This window comes from Tetrao urogallus, assembly GCF_951394365.1.
Source record: "Tetrao urogallus genome assembly, chromosome: 4".
Classification (NCBI taxonomy): domain Eukaryota; kingdom Metazoa; phylum Chordata; class Aves; order Galliformes; family Phasianidae; genus Tetrao; species Tetrao urogallus.
Genome location: NC_136817.1, coordinates 11517959 through 11543030, shown reverse-complemented (window position 1 = coordinate 11543030; position 25072 = coordinate 11517959). Strand labels below are relative to the sequence as shown.

The window sequence follows — 25072 nt, the reverse complement described above, 5'->3', positions numbered from 1 at the left end:
ACTACTGTTGACCAAATACCATGTGTAGTAATCTCTGAGCGTGTTTGCACTGAATTTTGCATATACAGAATCCTACACTATTTTTTGCTCAGTATTTTTTTGGCAGAGTAATAATACATACTAATACCAATAAATATGTATTCCATTAGTGTCTGCTGTAGTGAGACATCTGAATTCACACAGACAAAAACTGTATTTAATATTTACGTTTACATGAAGAAATCAGCAAGAACACAGTAGAATATAATGATTAGAGACCATCCTTGAATGCTTTCAGCAGCAAGAACACAGTAGAATATAATGATTAGAGACCATCCTTGAATGCTTTCAGCAGCAGGTCGGCTGCCAGCCCGGGAGACAAGACACCACTAAGAACTTTTTCTTCTAGAAGTGGAATCTTATCTTTGACTGCCAAGTGATTCCGGAAATGTTCCAACATATTTTCTTGGATGAGATTCCACATCCACACTTTCTGCTGTTTCCGTCGCTTGGCAATCAGCTCACCACTTGTGAGCATGAGGTCGCGAAATTCTGTCATTTTATCCCACATATCTGAGATCCCTTCTCCAGTCTTGGCAGAGATACGCATTACCTGTTGGATTCAGAAGAATTTTTAAAGCCAAGTAATTACTGGACTTACGGGTTCAATTACTGCACCAGGTAGACTGCCACAGTCAGGTAACATGGAAGGCAAGTTTGCTTCAATGCACCTACACCCAGTGCCACTCAAAACAGTTTTGTGCTGCTCACACTTTTCTCCACGAAGAATGAAAAATAAAATTAAAAATATCTCAAAGATGGGATTGTACCAACCATAAGTAGATGGTGAGATCCATAATATTTGGGACAAACAGGGCTTGTCCAACTGCTTGTATAACAAGTGAGAATCATTTTAAATATGATCTTTAGCTAAAAATGTACAGCGTTTCTATTTTACATAAATGTAAACTTGATTATGTATGCTGGTAGCCAGACTCTGATAGCTACCCTTCTGACTTCAAGTATTCTGGGAACGAGGCATTAAACTTCTTTTTACATATGCTTCCCAGCCTAGGAATTCATTCTGCCACAGTATTTTAGGCATCCAACAGAACCTTTAAATTGAGCTGCTTTTATTTTTTCTAAGAAAAAAATCTCCAATCTGATGGCTGAAGTCCCTGCATGTCAATATTTCCTTTTTTTTTTCCAGTAGTCAAACAATGCCATCACTGAAACAGAGACAGATTTCTGATAACCTGGTTAATTCAATAAATAAAAATAGGTGTTAGGGGTCACATTTATAAGGCTGAACAAACAGGTACCTGTGCAGATATACTAGCTGCTTATAAGAAGGTGATGAACTAAAAATACAGTGATGAAAAGCAAAGAACCGTGTACTATGTATACAATTACATCACAACAATATGCTGCACCAAGAGGAATCCAAGTATTTCGGTGGAAACAGCTGTTTGTGCCTGCAATAACTTACAGTGTTAAAAATCTTATCTGAAAGAGAATTCAGCATTAGAAACTCTTCTGCACTAACTTCAGTCACTGCATTTCTCATTGCAATGACTAGCAACTCTAATCAGATCTAGAAACAAACGTGGCAAAACAATGGTTAAGCCTCAGGCAGTTTAGCTGATGTAAAATTAATTCAAGGGGTCAGTTTTAGGCAGCGTAGAGCAAATCTCCTTTATACACTCACATACAGAGCGAGAATGCGTGTACATGTACTTATATATTAGTACTGAACATTTTTCTTAATGATTTGCTGTTACCTTTTAATATACAGGATAATGCATCGATACGAAAAGCACTTGGGATGACAAAGCCAATAATTTAGACATTGTACATACCATCAAATGAGGTTCCTGTTCATAAGAACTTCTATTATGTGATTTAAAAAAGAAGCAAAAAAATGAACAAGTTAAAGAACAAAGATAATCACAGGTCCGAGAGTTATAAGAAGGGAAAAAATAGCTCAGAGGACATTTTAAGATACACATAATTTGCCAAAAGCGAGACAAGGTAGTATAACTACAACCCGTGTTAGAAATTGGTCTGTTAGCACTCAGATTGTAGCTCACAACAGAAACCGCAGTGGGCAGAACTGTGGCTTTGCAGTGCCTCATGCAGCACGCCTTGAGATCAGAGGTGAAATAGAAACAGCAGCAAACAAGTCTCTCGTACAGTGTAAATAAGCTAAGCAATCATACTAAACTTTTTATAGAAGAGCTCAGAGAGACTTCATACAGCTAGGTGAGACAGTAACAGCTGTAAATCATTCAGCACTTTCTAGGAAAACAAAACCAGACAAAACACCTCAACAAAAACGCCATAGCAAAGTATACACACCTTTGGTCTCCAAACCTTCGAACGCTTGCGAAGCAGCTTCATAGCACTAACATATTCAGCTTGTATTCTCCGTGCGGGCACAATAAAATCACCATCAGCTTTATTTATAGCAACTAGATCTGCCATCTCAATTATACCCCGTTTGATACCCTGAACAGAGTATAGAGAGAAATCATGAATTCCCAGAATAGCTGCGCCGCGCTGAGTTAATCACGGAAAGCCGATCAGAAAAGCTTGGCTTTGGTGGCTCCTGCTGGAGGACGGTTGGATACGCCAGTCATGCAACAGTTGTACCACTGGCCTCTATCAGCACCAGTTATTATTTTGACACTGGGATGCTACGTATGGATATCTGAGTTTGCATGAGAGACTATTTTATGCACAGAGTCTTAAGTTTAACCAAAACATGACCAAATTTGCAAAACTAGTTATATTGTTTTCCTGTAATAAAAAAAACCCACTCCCAATACATCATATATAGCCAGTAAATATCAGAATCTTACAACCTAGCACTTCCTACATATGGAAAAAAAATCAGACCCCAATTGTGTGATAAATTGGTAAGACACTGAAAAGACTCCAGTAACAGCAGCATAATTGACAAAATGCTACTGAAGTGAATTTCCTGCACAGACTACATTCCTAGACTTAAATTTCTCTTTCCAAGCTTAGGTAGTACTTAAAAAGAGAACGTGAAAAATACCTGTAATTCATCACCGCCCGCGGGTGGCAGCAATAATATAAACATATCAACCATGTCAGCCACAGCAAATTCTGACTGTCCCACACCTGAAAAATTAAATCCAGAGTTTACCAATTCTGGCAAGCTTTCACAGTCGCATTAATGACAACACTTATAGCAAAAAGCAGTTTTGCACCATCTTGACAGCGGGTGTCCGTTATCACCCAGTGATCTTGTGTAACAGCAGGAGCAAAATTCAAGATGAAAGATGACAAAGTTTCAAGTGAGAGACACATTAGATATTAGGTATCAGAGCAGGATATCTGGAAGAAAACCCTAAGCACCTACCTACAGTTTCCACAAGAACAACATCGTAGCCTCCTCCTTCGCACAGCAGAATGGCTTCGTTTGTAGTCCTTGTTACACCTCCTAATGTTCCTCTGGTTGGAGACGGTCTGATGTACGCATTCATGTCTCTTGACAACTCAGTCATCCGTGTTTTATCACCCAGTAAAGAACCTTAAAAATTTACTATTTTAACTACTAAACGCACAGAACATTCAGATCTCCCTTCCCTGTTCCCTGCCACCCCTGAAACGAGCAAGAAAAAGTCACTGCCTGGCTCTTCTGGTTTTCAGAAGCTGGAAAGGCCTGACAAGCAGATCTCACTCCTACAAAATATGAAGAATTCCTTCTAGGTCAGAGCGGCTTCCGAAATTTCTAAGCAGCTTTTTTTGTAGCTTACACACAGCAGGCCACAAAATTCATCTTTATCATTTCTTTCCAAAAAGACAAATTCCCACGTTATGACCCTGGAACTTGTTGGTGTGTTGGATTTTACTTGTTTAACACACGTTCCACGAGATAAGAGATGCTCAGTTCACATACGTGGTATAATCCTGGCATATTGCCATTCTACTGATGCGTCCTGAATGTACACACACAAGAACATAACCCTCCCTAGTTTCAATTCATTGTAGACTGAAATTTGTTTCTGTTTAAATAGTTCCACTGCAGCATCTTCTAACAAAGTCCCCAAAAGTTTTGTTTTGAGAGTGACAGATAACAGCCACACAACCCTGAAGAATCCCAAATTTTAAGAAGCCACCAATCTGCACTGCAAGTCTGACAAACTGCAACAATACCGCAGCAGGTGACCGTGACACTGAGCCAGTCATCTCAAATCTACAAATTCTTACTGAGAACTAGTAAGTTGAGAATTATTCTAACCCGATATACACATCTGGATCGCAATATACTCCAAATTAAAGTTATAAACTGGCATGTGCTTGCTGCCTAGTGATCACCACTATCACTTTTGGAATATAAATAGAAATTAATGTCATTTTACTCTTTAATTCACACAACAAGAAACAGATAAATAAAACCTGAGAGAGAAAAAACAGCAGTTAACTGTAGTTTCAGACAAAAAAAAAAAAAAAAAAAAAAAAAAAAAAAGATGTAAAAGAGCATTCAAACACTGGAGAAGAATAAATCTGACAAAATCAGGACATTGATGCCTAATTTTGGATTTCATATTGTGTGGGGAAAGTGAAAAAATTGACATAAGGTTAGTTTTTAATATCTTATAGGCACCCTAACTTATCCTGCATTTGCCCCAAAGAAATATTTATACATTTCAAAACATATTAGAAACCTGACTGAAACATTACGACCTACTTACCACCACTTGTACTAGAAGAGGGGTCTACAGCCAGCACTGATACTTTGTGTCCTCTTTCTGTAAGCATTTTCCCAAAGCATTCAATGAAAGTTGATTTCCCAGCACCAGGAGGACCAGATAACCCTAAATAAGCACGTTAAGAAAACAGGAAGACAAAAAAGCCTCACCTTGTTAATGAAATAAATAACGCTCCACATAAGCACTGTCAATGCTAATTTGAAAACAATTAACGTTGTATCACAATATCACAACAAAGATAAATAAAAGGATGTGCCACAATTGATGCACTCAACTAAGCACTTGTAATTAGCTTCAAAAACACCTTGGTCAGCAATGCTGACTTCACCACCCCTCATGCTATCCATACCATTAAGTATTTATCCAGCCTTACTCCCTCCTTTCTAAGAAATGTAACTACAGCAGCTTATAGTCCCTAACTTAAAAAAAAAAAAAAAAAAAAAAAAAAAAAGGTAATAATCTAAAACTCTATTTTTCAGATTTACTTTGAAGGGCTACAGGGCAATTTGCCAGAATTTCAAAGCATGTAAGGTAAGACCAGCTTGATAATTTGCACTAAATACTTCTCATGCTTCCCGCACTCAAATTCTCATTTTTACTGCTTAGATGGCAACTTGGTATGACAAGTTCTTCTACGCAAGGCAAGAACATTTTTGAGTTTCTAAGAGAATCAGGTTCGACTCTCCTCAGATGAAAACTTGCTGCTTGAAGGCAATGTAATAAAGTAGAAAGATACATATTTTTTCTCTTATGGATTTTTGAAAGAGTTCAGAACGTACTCAAAGAAAACAGCAACTTCAGGATAAGAACAGATCTATTTAGCTACATTCTTCCCTAAGTTTAGATGACAGCTACATCAATCTGCTAACTACATAGCATTTCAGTTCATAATGCATATCAAAACAAACACCACCACCAAAAAACAAAAAAATTAAAAAATACAAAAACCGAACAACCCACAACAGTAACTATCCCACAGCAACTAGGGAAGCATAAATTACTTCTACATTTTTTTCAAGAACTTTTCAAGCCCAAGCGATAACCTCACTGGCAGCAGAAGCAATCAGAATTATCAGAAATCGTAAGAAACTAAAGATGCAAAATTACAGAGGATAATGTTTAAATTACAATAGTGATATTAAAAGGTGAACACTGTTGTTCTGCCAAAGCAACTACTGAACAGGTATAAAAGGACTAACCCACTCTGAAGGCAAGCGGCCTTCCTTGATTTAACTTTTCTTGTTCCCTGTGGTAGGATAATACCTTCTGAAGGAGCACCTGGGCTACTTTCTTTTTCCTAGTCTGAGATGATTCTATAAGTGTAATGGCTTCAGCTAAACAGGCTCTGTGACCCTGGACAAGCCCATTGTAAAGTCTGTCTATAAGTCCTTTTTCTCTGTTAGAAAGCCCTTCTGCTTCCTGCTCAGGGGGACTTTGGCGACACAGCTCTCTGCTCGAAAACTTCGACAAACACATCTGTTTTGAACAATGTAGGTGCACTGGTGTAAGAGACTCAATGCACAGGAAATCTGATCTGGAAATACAAGTTAAGTTCTTGAAGTAAGTTCTTTTAGAGAAATAATGATGAGGGAATCTCAGCAGTACAGAAGGGATCTTCATTTTGTTTGGAGTACCAGAGGTATACCACTGCACTTCTGTTTGCAGAAACCCTAAGGAGAGAGGAAAACATTTTTACTTCCTTCTAAGAACTCAAAGTTCTGAATCGTGAGGATTCAGACAAAACACACAGGCAGGCACACATCAGCTATTTCATCCCGGCCTGCCATCTTAAGCAAAAAAGATAGCAGAGAGAGATCATCCTCTCTCCCCATTGAAAAAACAAACAAACAAAACCAGAACAGAACAAAAACGATGCTATGGAATCAGCAGCAGCATCACATCACTTTATTACTGTACGTAACAAATGAAGGCATTATTTGCTGAATGACCAGACAATTAAAAAGCACTTTTAAGTGCTCCAACAGCCTCCAGACCACCCTAAAGTCCTAGGAACAAACACTGCAAACCCACCCTCGCACACGGCAAGTCAGCACACGCTTTACTTTGATGAGCGCAGGGCTTTACAAACTACGACACGTTATTTCCAGACGAAGCACGGCCACGACACGAGAACATTGAGCAGCAACCTGCGGGCGCCGACACGCTGTGGGCCTGCAGCGAACAAGCTCAGCCAGCACCGGCCCGAGCCCCAGAGGCTCCCATAACCGCTTGCCTCTCGGCGGCGCTCCCGCGGGTCAGAACGGCGCCCACTCGCGCCGCGCCTCGCCGTTCCGCTCCCGCCTCCGGGACCGACGGCTGGTGAGGGACCACCGCCGCGCGCTAGCCTCTCGGGGCGCCTCCCCAGCGCCTCGGGGACGCGCCGCTACCCGCCGTCCCATCACCGGCGACCGCCCCCAGCACCTACCGGCGGCCGTCCCACCCCGGGGAAGTGACGCCTTCGTACCGTGCCGGAACCGCCGAGCAGAACCCGCCCCGGCGCCGGGAAGCGTAGCGGCGCCCGGTAGGGGCTGCTCTGAGGGAGCGCGGCGCGCGCGTCGCTTCTCGCGCTCGGCCGTTACGGGGATGGCGCGTGAGCGGCCGTTAGGCAGTAACGGCGCTCGGTCAGAGCCCCGCAGCCGCTGACGGGGGAGGGGACCGCAAAACCGCGTTCAACTCCCGACGTCTTCAAAACGGCAGACGGTAATTTCTGCACGAGCACTACCCGTTCTCCGAGAAGAAATGCTGAAGCCCGCGACCGTTTATTCATTTGTACTTCTTCCTCGTATTTATTAAGCTCAACGACCGCATTTTAAATAATCAAGAAATCAGCAATCTGAGGGAGAGAAGTTCAGTTCTCGGTGTATAGTCATCTTGTGGACCAGAACTAAACAGTGCAGTTGGCAGTTCAGAACATGTAGTGCTCCATGCACAACAGCAGCAGCATTGCCTATCTGCTATGACCATGAGAAACCATGCACGTATTCTACTGTACTGATCGTGGAAGAATCATTTCGAGACACTTGAACAATTATGATTTCCTGGTTGAGCTTCACCTGTGGTTAAGTCAGCTGTTTTCCATCCCCCTCTCCTCAACTCCAATTTTAAAGTCCCCCCACATCAGACGTGGCAGACAGGCTTTGTATTGCACTGCAATTTACATTCACTTGTTCTCTCAGACCATTGGAACAGAGATTGCACAGATCTACTGCAACTGTGCACTTTCCTTGCCTCTCTGACTTCATGTAAAACAAAGTACTTCCTTAGAAGCTGGACCATAGCTCACGTCTTCTCCATCTACACTCTGTCCCCTTACAGCGTTCTCTTGTTTCCCAGATGGTGTCTTAAGGTACACTACCAGACATGCTGCTTTTTGGTCTTTATTACACCCACTCCAATACCTTTTGGTTATTGTCACTGTTTTGTGCTTTCTGATCTCTAACATCAGTAGCTCTCTTGGCCCACATTGTTGGTTGGTTACTTACAAAGTTACAGCCATAGTTCTGAGCCAGTACTATAGCAGTCCTGCTGCAAGTTGTTAAAAACCATTGTGCTGTGGAGGTGTGTGGGATGCACATATCTTTGAACAAAATATGCAACTGGATCCCAAAATAAAAAAAAAAAAGAAGTATTCTGTAGCTTGTTGCAACACAAGCAGTAATACGCCATTAGCATCTTTGCCTAATTCTACCATGCATATTTACATTTCATTTAATCAGCTTCCCCTTGCAGTTTTAGTTGGATTATTTCATTCTTCCCTTCTATTGAAGGACTCATTTCCATAGCTCTGCTCATCTCTTTCTTAATAAGTCCAGAAACAATTTTCGTGCACATTATTGTCAGCATTTAAAACATTCATGGAAACAGCTATAAGCTATGTGCTGCTAAGGCAAGTACAAAAGTGAAATCCTCAATGACATAATTGCAAAACGCTGATAAGAAATTAAATCAAGACAAATAATTAAATGAACAGCATCAGCTTGAAACCCACCAGCTTTTGCCTGAGCATAGGAAGACATACTGTAGCTGTATGCAGGAGTTAGCTGTATTGGTCTCCCTCTCTGGATGTTTAGTGGTTCAGCAAGGCTACATTTGGTACTGGTTATGGTTACAAGATAATTATATTCATTTTACTAGAAATGACGTTTATTCAGAGATTAGGCTTTATTCCATTTATTCCCATGCCATTCTCCCCTTGCAAGGATAGGAGGGATATTTAAGAAGGCTCAACCATTCCCCTTCTCTGCTGCGCCTTCTTACTAAATGATCTTCTCGTAATGAAAAACAAATTCAGTGAAATTCCTATGCTGCCAGCACATTCTGCACTTGCAGTAGTAGTATGCTACAAGTCTTTTTTGCTGTCACTCACGTGCTCCAACATTTTTCCATTCTGCCTCTCAGTTCACCCTGCTTGCTTGCAAATGCATGCTTTTGGCTAGTATGGTTACAACCAGACTGGTGGTTTCACTGCTATTATAAGCAGTTCAAGGAAAATAAAACCATACTTAGACCACATTAAACATTTCGGCTGACATAACAGAGATCCATACTAAGTATCCAAACTATCAAGCTTTCTTACCCAACCACTGTACACTTGTCTCCCAGCTCCCAGAGACAGCAGCAAAGCACTTCTTCCCCTTTCACAGCTGCGAGCGAAATACATTGCATCCCCGTGCACCAACCGGGGTCTCCCACTGCCGACTACAGCAACAAGCAAGCCGTAATCTTGGGTGCAAGTTAAATCCTGCCAATGTATCAGGTGTAGGTGAGTTACAGAATGACTATAGTCCCTACTACAGTACAAAATGAAACTGCAGTGGTGACCAAATGACTGCTTGTCCTTTATTTCAGAGGACACTCCTCAATTCATTTCAGCTCGTACACAGAGAAGACTAAACTAATCTGAGATTCACAGAGCAACACTAAGCAAGGCACCGTCTGATTAACAGCTTTGTTTTCAGCTAAGAGCATAAGACTTCAAATAAGAACAGTCTCAGACTTAAAAAATCCTTCTGCATAGTTTTAAAGAAGATCAGACATCTGAAAAAAAATACAGCAGGAAACATATTTGCATCGGAAAGTTCACCTACTGCAGTGCAAAACCCAAAGCCTTGGCTCATGATATGTTCATGACTCAGTTAAGGAAAGAGCCCAAAAGAAACAATCTCCAAATGCCCAAAGGCTCATTAACAGTTACACAAGCAGATGTTTACTGTGTTCAAGACAGAAGCAAAAGTCTGCCCTTTGGCTAGGTCTGGGGACAAAAGCCTTGCCCCAGCTTTCTCAGCTGCCAACCTACACACAGGGAATGACTGGAGTGGTTGAGCAGATTCACTGTACTATAAAGGAGCTGTAACACTGTGAGAGCTGCTAAAGCTGTCTGGTCAATGTGCGGAAAAAGAATTTGCTCTTAACTTTGCCTGAAACCTATCAAGAGAGTACCTGAAGAAAGAGGAGACAGACTTTATCTTAGATCATATAGTTTATATTTGTAAAGCATTTTTACCAGCAAAGGAGCTGAAATTTCTCCACAGAATTTTATGGCAGTGACTTTAACATTGTCTTTTTGGTATTAGCCAAGCTATGACTGAACATTAGTAAGCCATGGCATCACTCTCTAGAGGACAATTTCCTACTGATCATACAGAATTTTTTCCAACTGCTCACAATGAACTGCCTGACATAATATGAGATGTAAAAGATCTTAAAAATGTTTATCTTCTAGAAGTAGTTATGTTTTGTTATGTTTGCTTGCGAAAGCAAACTAAATTATGTCGTCCAAGGCTAATTCATTCTTAAGAATTATAAGTCAGGAAAGCTAAGTCACCATTAAAATATTGCCCATAAAACAGTATCATTTTTTCTTTCTATTATTAAAAAACACTTGGTGTAAGGAGTATCTTCTTCTCCACAGCCTCCAGTGAGTCATGATATCAAAATATTTCACACACAGCACATCACTGAACAGCTGGAAACTGTTAATTGCGTCCTGATTATTTTCAGCACAGCAATGAAATCATAGCGAGCGTATTCAAATACAGTATGCACAGTAAAATCTGGTGCTTGACTTTTACAAAGCATCCTCATTCCCAGCTACTTTGTGCCTATGGAAATCATTAACGGGCAGCAATTTTTAAGTTCTTTCAGACTTGACAAAGTTGGTACCAAAGGCAGATGCTTACAAAGGATTAAATCCTACCTGCCTTCTCCTCCCACTCCAGTATGCAAAAAAAAATTCCTTAGATTGGTATGAAATTAGCACAGTCAGAGATACAGAAAAACTTAAGTATTTGCAGTTCAGGCCAAATTCCCAACAGAAACAGGGAAGCTGTTTCCTGCAGTCCAGGTAAACATCTTAAACATGATGCTATCATTTATCTTGCAAGTACTTCTGGTTCCTTGTATGCTTACTCTCCAACATGTGCAAAGCTTCAGTCTTCTTAAAATCACTACATTTTGCGCTGTAAATGTCTCTTCTCCAGGCAACTGTAGCAAATAGAGAAGAATCTTTCACCTTTGCCTAAGATTCAATGTTATAAGATCAACCTACCCAAAACAGTAGTAACACAACATTGCAAGGGCTGGCAATCTAGCTGAGAAATGGCTTTTGAAAAATGTCAGTTTGTGTTGTGCATGGTTCCTCTATGCCACCAAATAAACACACTCATGTCAGTCTATCTGCATTTACCAAACTTGTGCTAATGCTACAAAATATTATGCCACAGAATGACAAATAAGGAAAAGCCTTTAAAATGTTAAAGACAAAGCAAGTAAGTAAGCAAAAGGTAAATTCCAAAACAAAAGTAACATCCGTAATGGATTCAGCTACATTGGAAATAACGACATAAAGAATACAAAAATGCAGGAAATTATTTGATTCTAGCATCAACTGACAGGAATCTAACATGGATTAACATTGGGAACTGCACCATTTATTTTTTAATATCTAGTTTCCAAATTGGGCCCTCATTTAGAAAAGAACTCTTTTCCAACAGTCACCCTATCTCATTCCTTTATTATATAATGGTTCCAATAAACTGTGTCTCACCAGCACTGTCCTTCCCCCTCAGTGGCAGTTAAGTGCTATTTTCGGCTATACAAGTAGTAGTTTCTATCTTTAGCATACAGAAACAAAAATGATAAAAAAATTCACGCGTATCTTGCATCCAAGATCCTTTCCTTCTTTTGGCCAGGAGGGGAAGCTAATGCTATGTATTTTGGTCACACAGCTTGGATACATTCTGAACACAAAAGAATTTATTATCACCTCATCATCACAATGATAAATCTATCCTCTTTGGCCATAGCAGTGTCTTAACAACCTGAGGAACAATCTCATTCAACATTTATGTGGGATCATTCAGTTGGATTCAAAATGTGAAAGACTGAAGTGACTTACGTGCCAGCATGAGTTCCATCTTGGCAGGCTTATTCACATAAGACCAGCAGCAATGGGCTGTAACCCTTCATGGGGACCTTTTTCAGACAGTTTCAGCCTTTTCAGCAGAATTTTGGTGTTTCCTTCTCTATAATTGCTGCAGTAAACTAGGGAATCTCCCTACAATATACTGTGTATATATATACTGACATCATCTTATTTCCTACTAAAGATAGACAAAATACGGAGTTTTAACCAGTAGTTCTATTTCCACATTAGGAGACCTACCCAAATTAGTAGTACAGGGAACAGGTTTCAAACTTCATATACAAGATACGCAGTTCTCATATACCATAAATATTTATTCAATATCTTTTTGTTAAGAATGAAACAGAAAACTTCATCATTCACCTCAGATGATTCACCATCAGTACCCTTATTCATTTGGAGACCACATTCAATTGTGTTGCAATATTAGAAATAAAAGGGAGGACAGACAGCGAGTCAAGTTTTTCTCCCTATACCAATATCCTATTTCAGCTTATCAGTAAACAGGAACAGCTATTTTGCTGATAAAAGCTAATCCACTGGCAATACTAGATTACCTCACAGTACTATAGAAAGAAACCAATAGTCAGATATCAAAAGCTGTACCTGGTCCTCTTTAAAATTTTCTAGTTTTGCACCTACTTGCCCCTAACTTGGCATAGTCTCAGACTGTGCACTCTGAAAAGGCCAGCAACTGAACCATCTCCCAGGAGCGCTCCAACTCTCAAGCATCCAAGAAGCATCACAGACACCTGTCCTATGGCCAACAGAATTTTGTAGCCATCTCCATTGGTCAAGTCTCCAAGACCCACCCAGACAACTTGTTATGGCCTTTTGCTACTTCTACTGTTCGGAATGGTACCAACTCCACATGAATCTCTATTTTATTCTCTGCAATTTAAGCCCGCTATTTCTTATCCCATTCCCTGTAAAGGGGAGAAAAGCGATAAACTCTTCTACTTCAGAGTACCTTCCTGTGCATGTTTTGAGACACTTAACACCCCTTGCTGTCATCTCTGAAGACACACTCAGTGGAGGAGTCAGCCTTTCTTCCCAAGTCTCATTCTATGTATTCATCATCATTCACACTGGTTTCTCCCGACAGTTTCAATCACGTTCTAATGCACAATGCCCATCTACACACTGTATTCAGTAAAACACCACCAACCCTTGGCAGTACAGTGAAGTGCCTCAGAGGCCACGCAACTCACTGAAACATCCATGTGTTCCCTCTTATCTCCAGCTTCGTTGCAAAATTGTGAGCAGAAGCCAAATAGGTCAAATCAAACCACTACAGATGCACGCTTCCTATCTAGTCTCCATATTCATGTAGTTGTTTATTCTTGTAGTGCAGGCTATCACATTTGTCTCCATTAAAAAGCAAGCTACTGTTTCCAAGTACAAAACTACTGATGTCAGTACCTCAGGGGCTTTGAGAGTCAATGAAGTAAGTAAAAGAAAACCTTGTCTTCACTCTCTACTGGTCCTTGTAACTATTATAAATAAACCACAGTAGTAAAAAACTCTTCTGGTTTATTTCTACCAACTTAACATTATAAGTCACCTTTTATCCTAGAAAGGTATGCGGTAGATGAAATCTCATCTTTGTATCACAGAAAGCAGAAAAAAAACCAGCAAATATTCACTAGTTAAAGCCCCAGGACAGAGTTATTGCATGACACTACATAAAACTAATAGCGTAGACTATGAAGATACTTATCTGTCTAAATAGTTAAGTCTGTTTCTTGTAACTGTATTATTAAATGCAAAAACAGGTGGTAAACAAAGTTTCTTAACCATAAAATACAAAATCCCATACTTAGTTATTTTAGAATAAAACTTTCCGTAACTAATATCAGTAATATAGTAAACATAATAAACTCTCACAGGCAATTTCATCACTGGATGTTCCTACAATGCACACAAATACTCCTGCATTACCTAATGAGGACTGGTCTCACAGAAACTTAGACAACAGCAAAACAAATATTTTAGTGAAGGTTATTTCTGAGAAATTTATGGTTGACCTTTCTGGAAGAAGGCTGCAAGTAGAGGCCTAATGCTAACTAACCACATGCTTTCATAATTCATATGCTCTATACTGCAAAGACCAAACTTTAAATGTTTGACCTGCAAAACGAAAATGTTCATTTTCTCGTTCTTAATGCTCAATGAAGATGACAGCACATGCATTTTCCATTGAAATAAGAGGGGAAAAATATATTTTACCTCTCTCCTTCACTTTAATGCAACCATAGAAGGTTCTGTTGTTTTCTAAAATCATTCTCAGATGCTCGTCAGTTAAACATTTCAAGGCTTGCTTAAAGAACAGCAAATGCTTACTAAAAAAGTTTTCAAAAGAAATTGAAACATTGAGGTTCTTTTTGTCAAAAGGACACCTAGAAAAGTATGACAAAGGGCAGGAGGAGCACACCTTTCTTCACAGATGTAAGGCATTATCAAAATGACAGTGAATGATTTGCTGCATCACCAAAGGCAAACTGAAAAGGAATCAAGTTCACTTGCAGAAAGGCAAATTTTAAATAGTAAGGGAAACTAACAAATAACTCTTACAAATAGTAAGAGAAACTAACTACAAAGATGGTTAAGAACTTAAAAATGGTACACAGGGAGACTTCCAAATACCTTCCATTTGAGTTCTACTGAATCCTTGTACTCAGTCCTTCTGTCTATACCATACGCATCGGAAAGACCACGTGATATGGCTAACCCACCACCTGAATGGGTCTTACTGCACTTCTCCATGTCTGTAACACGTACAGGGCTCAAACAGATGCAATATGCAACATTCCTGGAATAACTGCTCTCAAATATTTACGCAAAAAGCCACATTTTCCACTCACAGCCTCTTTACAGACAGTATCCAAAAGAGCATTTGCAAAAACAAGGCAATTCTAACAAGTGACAAGCTGTCACTGACTCTCAACTACTCAGTTTGACAAACCTTTGCTGTTTCCGCCTCCTCTGCCCTCAAGAGCATTTTTCAAAGCCAGGCAGGCTGAGTTGGTTCTACGAACAAGAGTCCCCTCCTATAAATCCTGAAAAGGGTGTGGGTAACCAGTCAAAACAGAAAGATGGGGTTAAAAATCACTTCCTACTCCTCCCTCAAAAAAACCAAAAAGCAAAAAAAAAACTTCACCACCTACAGCTTGCTTCTCCAAGGGCTCCTCAGAAAAGCAAGCAGCCAGAGGCAGCGCTGCTGAGGTGTGCTAGGAGGTCAAAGCCTGAGCAGACATTTTCTTGGATGTAAAGCAAGTAACATACAAAGCCACTGAGTTCCCTGTTGAATCTCACTTTTTTTTTTTTTTTTCTTTTTTTCTTTTTTGCCTTTGTTATTGTTTTCTGATATTCTCAAAACCCTCAAGATTTTAAACCAGACACTGGGATCTGTTCCCCCACGAGAACTCCTGTTGCCGAGCCGGCTTGAGCCAGAAGGAAACCATATATGCCAGGAAGTTCATCCAGACTTATCCTTTCCCTCTGGCAGTACCCCCAGGGGCAGAATCACTTTAGAGGATTGGGTAGTGAGAATTGAAGCACCTCTCTGCACCTTATTTAAAGGGGAAAAAATGAATATGAAGACTATTATCTCTCATTTCCTTTAATCTGCCTTCATTCGGCTTTCCAAACAAAAATAAAATGAGATCATCACTTCAGCACATTTGATGAGACAACACAAACCTAATAAATGAAGTGATGTGCACCCCAAGCTTGGCTCTGTTTTTAAAAAGTATTTCCAAATCACTGTACCACATCATTATTGCTGAGAGGTGCTACAGTATACATAAAAAGTATGAGCACCTATAATGCAAGATCATTTCAGCATTGCATGAAGAACTGGGATGCAATGGCTATGCCAGTTTGTAGCAAATTCACTGGGTACTGTAGAGACGGGACTGGCCTCCGTATTTCAAGTACAGTTATTTCAGATAGATTCTACTTTGACATTCAGGGAAAATAATACACGCACAACTCACAACAGATGCAGCTAAAAGAGAGCAACAAACCAGCTCCTACAAACACCACAGACACACCTGTTTGACTGTTATCCTCAAAATCAAAGTGACTTGGGAGTGTGAACTGCCACACGCAACAAATCTGTGATGAGCTAAGTAAAATAATCACTGTTTTCTATTCCTACTTCAACAATATTTTCAAGGTCTTGTAAGATTTGCCTTTCATAAGGAAAGTAACATACAACTTAATTCCTATGTCACTATTTTTCACATCAGTGGTAAACCAGCAATTCCTGGTTAGGCACATCAGACTTGCAGTCTGGAAGCTACACTTCTCACCAGCAATACACTGAATACTCTTATTAAACACACATAAAACAACTGTTTTCCCAGGTATACTAAATATTTTCTCACAGTACCCCATGTACTTTGTACTCCACTTGTATAAACCTGCCCTAAAACTTGGATGGAGGGAGCAGGAATGCAAGGCAGGAACTTCCCAAGGCATTTGAAAAACAAAACAAAATATCACCCATAGGTTATACACAAGAAAACACAGAAATGGACAGAGTCAAAATTTCATATGACAAGTGGGGTATCAGTCTACTGCTGTATTACATGATACTCTTTCTGAGGATTTGAGAAAGTTAAGCCAGCTATCACTTACATATCAGCCAGCACTTTCAATCACGCTGTATTCTATCTTTTTATAACAACTCTGTATTTAGTCATAACGACCACTGTCGATTACAGTTCAAGTATGTTACTTCTGTGGGTTTTGTTTTGTTATTTAAGCTATTTATTGTTGTAAGAAACTCAGATGATCGAAGAAACCTCAGCCTCATTTGTAGTGCTACAGGTCCAGCCCGGTTCCCACGTGAACACTTTTACACATGCAGACTTGCACTCACAATTGCTGCATGTAAGGTATTTGTGCCTCAGACTGATTTTAAAGAATGATTTAAATGTGTAAGGCAACAACTGATATCCACATATTCATTGAGCACATTTTCCAAACTTGTGTAGCATGGAAAGGTTACCATATGGAGATGACTAACGGTCTTATTTAGATTAGGTTTTCAGCTACATTCAGTCCCCTACAAGAGTTGTTTCCTGTTTATGCGATATGCATGTCACATTTTTCAGGCTATGCACAACTGTAAAAACAACTAAGTCTGGCTGGGCTCCTTGTGCACACTGATGTGAGGCCATCGCCATTTCCCATGCAAACTCAGTAAAGGGATGACCAAAGCACAGAGAACAAAGGCATGGCCACACACCCTGCATATGCTTTCATCCCCCTAACTACTGAAAGAAAAGCCACGCCGGACAACCCGAACAACACAAAATAAACAACATGTATGATAAAACTACTCACAGGGTGATCAGGCCATCCTTTCCCTGTCCCGAGTCCCACACAGTGCTCACACACACAGCAGCCTCCTTGTAAGTTCAGCTGCAATGCTACAAGACCAATCAACACACGCGGGACCATTCCATCCAACTGAATGGCCATAAAACTGCCACCCACCCACAGCTGCTGGCACAGAAAGGAGCATTTTCTCTGTACTTTCTCAAAAAAAAAAAAAAAAAAAAAAAAAAAAAAAAAAAAAAGAAGAAAATTGTTTGCAAACACATTTGCCCCTAGCTCCTTGGCCAGTTGCTCCCCATCCGCCTGTCCTTCATCACTGACTCCCACCACTCTCTCTCCAGCATAGCTGCAGGATATACATACGCACTAGAACTACCTCCAGTAAAGTATCAGGAACATCATTCCCCTTGTATAACTCTAATCCTAGCAGCCCAGACCACAAAAAAAAAAAAAAAAAAAAAAAAAAAAAATCATGAGCTTCAATGAACCCTCCTCTTTCTGCAATATACATACCTTTTCTTTTCTGTTGATTGCTCACAGAACAATTACTCGAGAGTTTGTATAACACTGATGGATCCCTCAAGCCAAAAAAGATGGTGCCCCTAAGATGGCCCTGCAGAATCAGGTTCCTCAAGCAGGAGGCTCCTAGCTCATTGTAATTGTTTACAATGCCACGTGCCTTATCAACATCAAGATCAACATCCAAGCGCTTTTCCAGGAAATGCTTTGAAGAGCATCAATTTCTAGAACATTTAGGATTTTAGTATTTTGATTATAAAAATGCAAATACCTGCTTTCCATAAATGCTATGTCATCCAATTTAAACTGAACTCTGCTGCTATATAACTGTTCAAATTTTCTTCTTGTGCAAATCATGGAAATATTTACTGCAATTACACACATGCTAAAAAAACAAGAGGAATACAGTGGGCCATAAAACAGACTGGCCACAGCACAGGTAATATAATTGGAATTGGCATAAAATTAACCATTACCAGCAGGGGTACAAAGAAACCCCAAATACAGAAGAAAAACATACCCCACGAAAGCATTTTGACAGAACTCCTCTCCTGGCACAATGTAAAAATCCATCTGCTGAACACCTAATTCTTCAAGGCAACAGACTGAGATAGCTTCCTTCTGTATTGCTTCAGAAAATGGCACAAAGCTGCGTTTGAGTTTTTTTGTAGTCAGACCATTGCTTGAGTCATGCTCATAATGAAGCCATGCTTGGATCCATTTTTTAGTAGTGCTGTCACCAGTTCTATGGTGATTCTGATTTGGGAAAGCTGGTCCACAAGTTTGAAGAAATATCTGATGGGATAGTAGCCATCTTTCAGACTCTACATGTATCTGAAAATGCTCAGGATTACCAACACCATAATGATCAATAAAAGGCAGAAGCGAAAGGCTCAGAGGTGAGACAGAACACTTTCTCTCCTGCCAAGAACCAAGTGTTCTGGGAAAACCATCTCATCACAGCATTGCACACACCAAGACTCATCCCCCTTCTTTTAACGAGTTAGGCTCAGTAAACCAAAGAAATATAAAAAAAAAAAAACTAATTCCAAAGTTACTATATAAAGGTAGTGAAAATGGAATTGAGGGACAACATTTCTTCACGTGAAGGAATACATCTACATGTTAGAGGGATATTGCATAAAGAAATAAGTTCTGATTTAAAGATTGGAATATCTTTAAGAAGGCCAGTTGTGTTTTTCACCAAGCCTAAAAAGCAGCATGCCTACTTAAACCGAATTCTTTGAGCAAGGAAAGCCTACTTGTCAAGTCCCCACTGCAATACAATCATAGCTCACTTCATATCTAGTGCAACAGAGTTGAATGTGACAGGTTTTTCATTGCTACAAGAGACCCTAAGACCTCTTAACAATCCGAAGCACGCGAACATTACAGTTTCTCTTTCAAAATTTACCTAACACCTGCCTCCTCCCAGTTTCATAGATTTCATAGAAGTCTCAAAGGAGCTGACAGGATTATGAAGTGAGGATGTGGATTTTTAAACTCATCCATTCGTGACAGAATAAACAAACCAACTCTAAAGAGAAAAAATGGGGACTCTACACTTGCTAGAATAAGAATTCCTACGCTCCTTACAGATGACTGAAATGAATTTGTTTGTGAAGTTGGGTTTGACATTATTTTCATGACTTTAGATGCCTTTGCATGCATATGACAAAGAAACATACAATGAAAATCCACATACCATTCATAATTATAATGTGTTTAATCAGACCCAAGTAAAAACTGTACCCTTCTTTTCCATTCACAGCAGTAGAATTGGTCATCTTTGTACCCATACTGCATACTAATGGTATGCCTTCATTATAATCTCACTGGAGTTGCATTTGTATTTTCAATAGGCTTGTATGAATCAGGAGTCTGTCTCTCCACTAAAACAGCTTCTTGATTACCACTCTGCCATACACCCCAATCAAACCAAGCTGTTGCAGCTGAAGAGATCATCAACTCCTACAGCTGGGATAAACAGAGCCATCTTGTCAGCTACCTCAAATGAACAAAAGAGGGAAATCAGAGCCCTCTTTCTCAGAAGCTCAAAGCACTAACACAGAGGGACAGTTGGTAGCAGTCTGCCACAGCACACCAGCATGGGCCTGTGGCACCTCAATAACAAGCATAGCATCTCAAGAGCTCTGCAGACTATGGCAACAGAGCCACTCCAGCCAGCTTGCACGTATCTGCTATCTGAGTGAGCTAGAGACACAGCTTTGTATGTCCCAGAGGTTTCCCTCTTCACCCAGGCTAGCAGTCAACACAGCAGCTTCATTCTACAAACTACACCACTTGTTTATTCTGGAGTCCAATTGGAGAGAGATAACAAGAGCAAGTGTAGGATTTATCTTGTAAAGCTGATGGCAACAGTCAGAGAATACTGAATGCAAAACCTGGCCGACCATTTCAGTCCACTGCAAACCATGCAACATACAACCATAAAAAGAAGCCAAGTGAATGATATAACGTGAACTCTTGAAAACAGTAATCCCAAGCAAAACAGACATTCAGTAGCACTCATTTTCTCTCTCCCAAAGACTTATCATTTGAGATAGCGGGGGACGAAAAAGACTCCAAAGCATTCATATCTTCTAGCGTCTACAGCAATCTATAGTTCTTTACTGGCCTTTGGCAAGCATATTTAAGAGGGATTTTTGTTGGACTGAAATACAGATCATCCAACAGGTATGAAAAAATAATCTGACAAAAAAAAAAAAATAAAGGAGTTGAGAAGAAAGGCTAAAAGAATAATGAAAAGGTAGTTTACTGAAAAGGGACAACATGATAAGGTGGTGACTTGGTTTAACTGTTTAAGTCACAGAACTATAAATATATTTGAAGAAAATGAACTGAGAGACACGTGTAAAGAACACACGGCTCGACTATGACTGGTGGTGGTAAAGTTACATAGCATATTTAGGCACAAATCCAGAAAAAGCAATTGCCAGATCTCAGTTACAAATCTCAAGAGCAGAGTAAGAGGCAACAACGTACTGAACAGAATGAACCAGGATCAATATAACAGATCATCAAGACACAGGCAGCTTCCAACATTCTTATTAAAGGCTTAAAGACAATTAAAAAAAAAAAAAAAATGGAGAGAAGCACATTGAGAAAGGGCCACAACATTTTTAGACACCTCTGCACTGATTTATTGCCTTAAAATGATTATATTCAAACAGCAGACTAGAAAAATCTTCAGTCGTGAAAACATCTGTAGTAACAAAATAAGCGATTTAATAAGAGAACAGTTTTATTTGAACTTGTAATGCTATAACATGATGGAAAGCATAGCAATAACAGTGAAGTGGCACAATCCTAGGCTGCAACAAATGAGAACAAGCCCAAAAGTAGCAGCTCTAGATGCAAAAATAAAGGAAGAAATAACTACTTACCTTTTAAAGGCCTCTGGAAGGCAGGGATCTCCAGCAAGAGGTGCCCTTGCCTCCACTGCCGACCCTTAAATGAGGTCTGGAAAGGAATGGATCCTGGCTCCACCCCTCTGCTCACTCAGGAACACTGCATGCATCTGAGCTCCCCCGGTTGAGCCCTACCTTCCCACCAGGTGTTCAATCACTGCTTCAGGCCATGTCTTAGCATTTCTGCTGCAAAACTACATGGCAATACCAGCTGTACAAGATTAAAAGATCAGGCCCATGATTCTTTAACGCAAGATTTTTCTCCATCCCCTCTTACAAGTAATAACAACTACCTCTCTTAGCTTCCATCAAGCCTTTTACAGATTCACCTAAGGCTTTTACATAGTTAAAAAGCCATCCTCATTTGGAAATAATTTTCTCCCTAGCACTAAAATGCCAAAACATGGTATCTCCACGTAAGTATTTGTCTCAACTTCAGCTTTAGACCTTGAAATCATCTCTTCCACATTTAACCTGGTTTTCAAGAGATCAGACCCAGGAAACCATGAGGGGAAAAAATACCACATAACAAACAAGGACTCACCTGGTTAGAGAGTGGACTGTGCAGGTTCTCCCTGAGGAGAGCTCAGAGAGCTCTTATCTTTCTGTTCTATGAGAGGCCAACACAAAAAAATCCCTTTCCTTCTGTCCTGCGTCTTTGCTGACTTTTTGATTTCTGATTCCAGCTATCTAGAATAGAGCAGGTCAGTAAGAATATTTCTCCAAGCTGCTCCAAAAGGTCTTCACAAACACCTCAGGCTAGCAGTTACTTTTAAAGTAATTGCTGTTCTATCACCTGTTTTTCTGGCAATCAGTCTCAGGTGCTACTCAATCAACTTATATAACCAAGCCCAGCTGGGATCTTCTCAGTCATCACACGAAGGGGTACTTTTCCTCTACAGTTCATGTCTCCTTACCACAAACAAAAAGCTGTATAATAAGTAAAGAAAAAGTATGCACGCTGCAATTCAACTATACCAAAAGCATAGAAAAATTCTTAACAATTTCAAAAGACTGGGATCCCACAAAAGCATTAAGTTTCTGGCACACCACAAATACTGATTTCAATCCCCAGTTAGGAAAAAGAGAGGAATTATGGTAATATATTCAGAGAGTTTCTTGAAATATAAATCCATGTTTTCTGATTGCATTAAACCAGGAAACTCAGTATCATCTTATAAAAAGAAAAAAAGACATTGGGGATACTGACAAACTTTGTTTAGCATGTTTTTAAAAATAAATCTTATGGCATTATCTCTATTGTTTCCTCAAACAGCAACAGAAAACATACATTTTGCAAAATCCAGGTCTGTTAGTATGCCTTGGGAATGAGAAAGGTCAAACTGATCTGAACTGGTTTGATTGGTTTAGTCCCTCACCTGGCTGCCCAAAACTTACAAGACGATAGCACTCAAAAACCACTTGCAACAGAACTGTCTTTACTTCAAAGCTATTTCAAAGTTTATTATAGTTCTTACAGGATCATCCACATACGGGGAGGCAGAAACACTTATATTACTTAAGACCTGCGTGACTGGTGGATGGTTGTAGCACTTTAAAAAAAAAAAAAAGCTGCCCAATTTCTGTATTCCAACAGAAGAAACGAACCTGGTTGGGAACAGCTGAAACTGAATATGGTAGAGGTTGAAGACAGGAAAAAAAAAAAAAGACAGAGAGCCAACAGCAAACAATATTATTTTCCTTCTATAATCACCTTTAACTTAAACTTTTAAGACTTGTGCTTGTGCCTTGACTACCACTTTGTAAGAAACCTAATTTTTTAAAATCTAAATTAAAAAAAAAATTGTTGTTAAAGGTTCTTAAAAAAAAAAAAAAAAAAAAACCACTGCCATTACAGCCTTCACCTCCAGTACATCAGTACATCTCCAGCAAAACAGCTGGGAAGCAGCAATACTCTGCACAAGGCAAACAACCCAAGGCAAACAGACAAGAGATTGTGAAGGCTGATACACAAAAGCTGCATCCAAACAATTTCTTCATGGAACATGGGCATTCAAACAACGATGATTAAAGACATGATTAAAAAAAACTGTAAAGGAGGAAAGTATTCATTTTAAAGGAGATCTCTAAATGTTTCATGAAAGAGGATCGGGCTAACTTGTTTATTCTGAAACAAGAGAAAAAGAAGGCCACAAATGAAGTCATAGCTCACTTGAGTTCTTACATTATAAGAATTTCTTACCGAGTTTCTCAGAACTCAGTGAATATGCACCTGTACTGACTCAGTCACTTCTACACCATCTACAATCTGCTAGATATTTCTGTAAAAGGCAGAGAAACTCCCTGCTCATTCAGATATTGTATGCTGAAAACACAAATTTTATTAACTGGAACTTCTGTGTCACTGCATCCATGTTAATATATTCTATAATTAAGAAGTCTTTCCCTCTAGAGAGCTCATTTATCTTCCACACTAACCTCTGTAGGGTTACTAACCTGTACTAGCCATAAATGTCAGTGTCTCTTCACTCCTAGCCGTTCCTCCCCCAAGATCATATCTTTATCTGGTTTGTGAAAATCTACTAAGAAGTGGACAAGACGAAGTTTTAATCAAATGTAAGCAGTAACAACAGGTTTTATTCAAAACTTCCAGTAAAGAGGACCCACTAAGTTTGGAATAAAGGTACTTAAAGTTCTACAGCTTACGCGAATATAAAAGATCAAAGAGAAGAAAATAAACCAAGCAGTAAAAAAAATTAAAAATATATATATTTTTTAAAAGTTTGAAACAGACCCACATGGGGATTTTGAAGCCCTCCAAACAATTAACAGTTTCTAGATTTGGCAAAACAAGATTCTCTTACAAAATTAAAAGCCTATTTCTGTTACATACACTGTATAAAACTGCTCAGTAGTTAAAGAGCACACTGTACAACTTTGTCTTGAAATACATAGAGCTGCAGCCTTCAAACTGCAGGAACTAATCATTTTGTCCTCTTCACAGGTGAAAGAATTAACCAGCTGCATAATTGCTCTGGGAGAAAAAGGAAGAGTCAAAGAAAAAGTCAGGATTAACAAAGTGAAGCCACTATAAAAATGAAATGCACAGCAAAACTCAGACCTCAGTTTAAACTAACAACCTATGTTTACAATATATTCTACATGTCAGTTGTCATCTTCTCTTCCCGCTCCCTCTTCCCCCCATTCAAATACTCCTAATTCCTTTACGGGTCTACGTCTAAAGGATTTCTAAACTTTCATAAACACCATACATTTACCAGAAAACATACCTAACATTCTTACAGCAGTATGGTCAGGACACAATTTCCAAGATTATTACAAGTTATTGATATTAGAACTTCATGTCTGGTGTTTGGGTCGTTGTTTTTGGTTCGTTTGGTTTCTTTTTTTTTTTTTGTCTTAAGAGGAGACTAACCATCAGTTTAAACAAATGATTTTAAAATACACTGCAGAAAGCCTGTTAAAAGCAGGCTTCACCAACATCAGCTCTTAGCCCAAAAGGACAACTCGGAGAAAAAAAATAAGAGAGTGCTGGATATCAAGAAGGAAGAGAATCTCAGAATGCCAACTACAGGAAACTCCTTCGTGAACTCGGTCCAACAGATAGTTGTTTTGGCTCAGTAGCCTCATTTATGATAAGGCCTGTA

At 39.5% G+C, this 25072-nt stretch overlaps 1 protein-coding gene across 1 annotated transcript; it reads right to left on the bottom strand.

Annotated features, from left to right (window-relative positions):
- Nucleotides 1-304: 304 nt before the first annotated feature.
- On the bottom strand, nt 305-6341 carry MMAA (metabolism of cobalamin associated A; the record flags this gene model as incomplete). Its single annotated transcript, XM_079534939.1, has 6 exons — nt 305-592; nt 2338-2487; nt 3041-3126; nt 3368-3538; nt 4704-4826; nt 5921-6341. The coding sequence occupies 6 exons, from the start codon at nt 6339-6341 to the stop codon at nt 305-307; spliced, it is 1239 nt and encodes a 412-aa protein (XP_079391065.1).
- Between the last annotated feature and the right edge of the window lie 18731 nt (nt 6342-25072).